At 53.4% G+C, this 1021-nt stretch overlaps 1 protein-coding gene across 1 annotated transcript in view; it reads right to left on the bottom strand.

Moving 5' to 3' along the window:
• The window catches only part of CCNB3 (cyclin B3), a gene marked incomplete at its 5' end in the record, with an annotated part of 3370 nt that extends 2364 nt beyond the window's left edge, over positions 1 to 1006 (bottom strand). Inside the window, 3 exons of the mRNA XM_009878401.1 lie at positions 10 to 99; positions 607 to 725; positions 917 to 1006. Coding sequence (XP_009876703.1) covers positions 10 to 99; positions 607 to 725; positions 917 to 1006 — 299 coding nt within the window. The remainder of the gene's footprint in view (positions 1 to 9; positions 100 to 606; positions 726 to 916) is intronic.
• Positions 1007 to 1021: the final 15 nt, after the last annotated feature.

The raw sequence follows: 1021 nt of genomic DNA on the forward strand, positions 1-1021 counted from the left end.
TTGGAGGGCTTCGGTACCTGAGCAGGCACTGGCTCCTCCGGCACAGGATCCTCCTTAGGTTCTGTGGGAGCTTCTGTTGGGGGAGCTTTCTTCATTGACCTGGACAGGACAAGAACATAAATCATCGCTGGGAGGAGGTCACATCTCCTGGCTGAAAGTTGTTCTCCAGAGCCCCCTGCTGTTTCAAGAAGGGGCTAAAGCAGCCCTAAAATATCTCCACAGAGAGTCTTAGAACGACTAAGGTTGGAAAAGACCTTTAAGATCATGAAGTCCAACCGTAAATCTAACACAGTCAAATCCACCACTAAATTACATTCCTTTAGCGCCACATCTGCATGTCTTTTAAATACCTCCAGGGATGGGCAGTCTGTTACAATGCTTCATAACCCTTTCAGTAAAGGGATTCTTCCTAATATCCAATCTAAACCTCCCCTAGCACAGCTTGAGGCCATTTTATCTACTGTCTGTTGTCCCCATCTGGCTCATGTTTTCCATCCCCCAAAGAAAGCCCCCACCACTGCTTGTTTTTCCCCAAGGGACAGGTTTGCAGGTACCGGCCCTGCAGCAGCCCTCCAGCCCCTGCTCCCATCCCCTCTGGCTACTCACTTTTTCAGGTTGATCTCATTGTTCTTGGCCACCCCCAGGGAGGTGTGGGCTCTCTGTGCTTTGTGTGGTGCCACTTTCACAGCCTCCTTCTTCCCTGCCACCACCTGGTTCTTGTGTGCCTGTTTGAGTCAGGATGGGGTATACAGAGGAGTGCACAGAGGTAAGCGAGCTTTGCCTTGCAGGGAGACTCCTCCTCCTGCTGCCAGGGCATGGGACACCCCCCACCCTGCGTGCTGGAGGGGATACCCAGCCCCACTCCCATGGGGTGCTCAGGGGGCACCAAAGCCCCTATCCCCACAGAAGCACTCACATTCGTGATGTCCCCAAACGCCGACCTCTTCTTGGGCCCACCCTGGGGTGAGGATGGAGACCTCTTGGCCTGACAGCTCTCCTCCTGAAATAGAAGCCGTTAGAA

This window comes from Apaloderma vittatum, unplaced genomic scaffold, assembly GCF_000703405.1.
Source record: "Apaloderma vittatum isolate BGI_N311 unplaced genomic scaffold, ASM70340v1 scaffold7241, whole genome shotgun sequence".
NCBI classification, from domain to species: Eukaryota; Metazoa; Chordata; class Aves; order Trogoniformes; family Trogonidae; genus Apaloderma; species Apaloderma vittatum.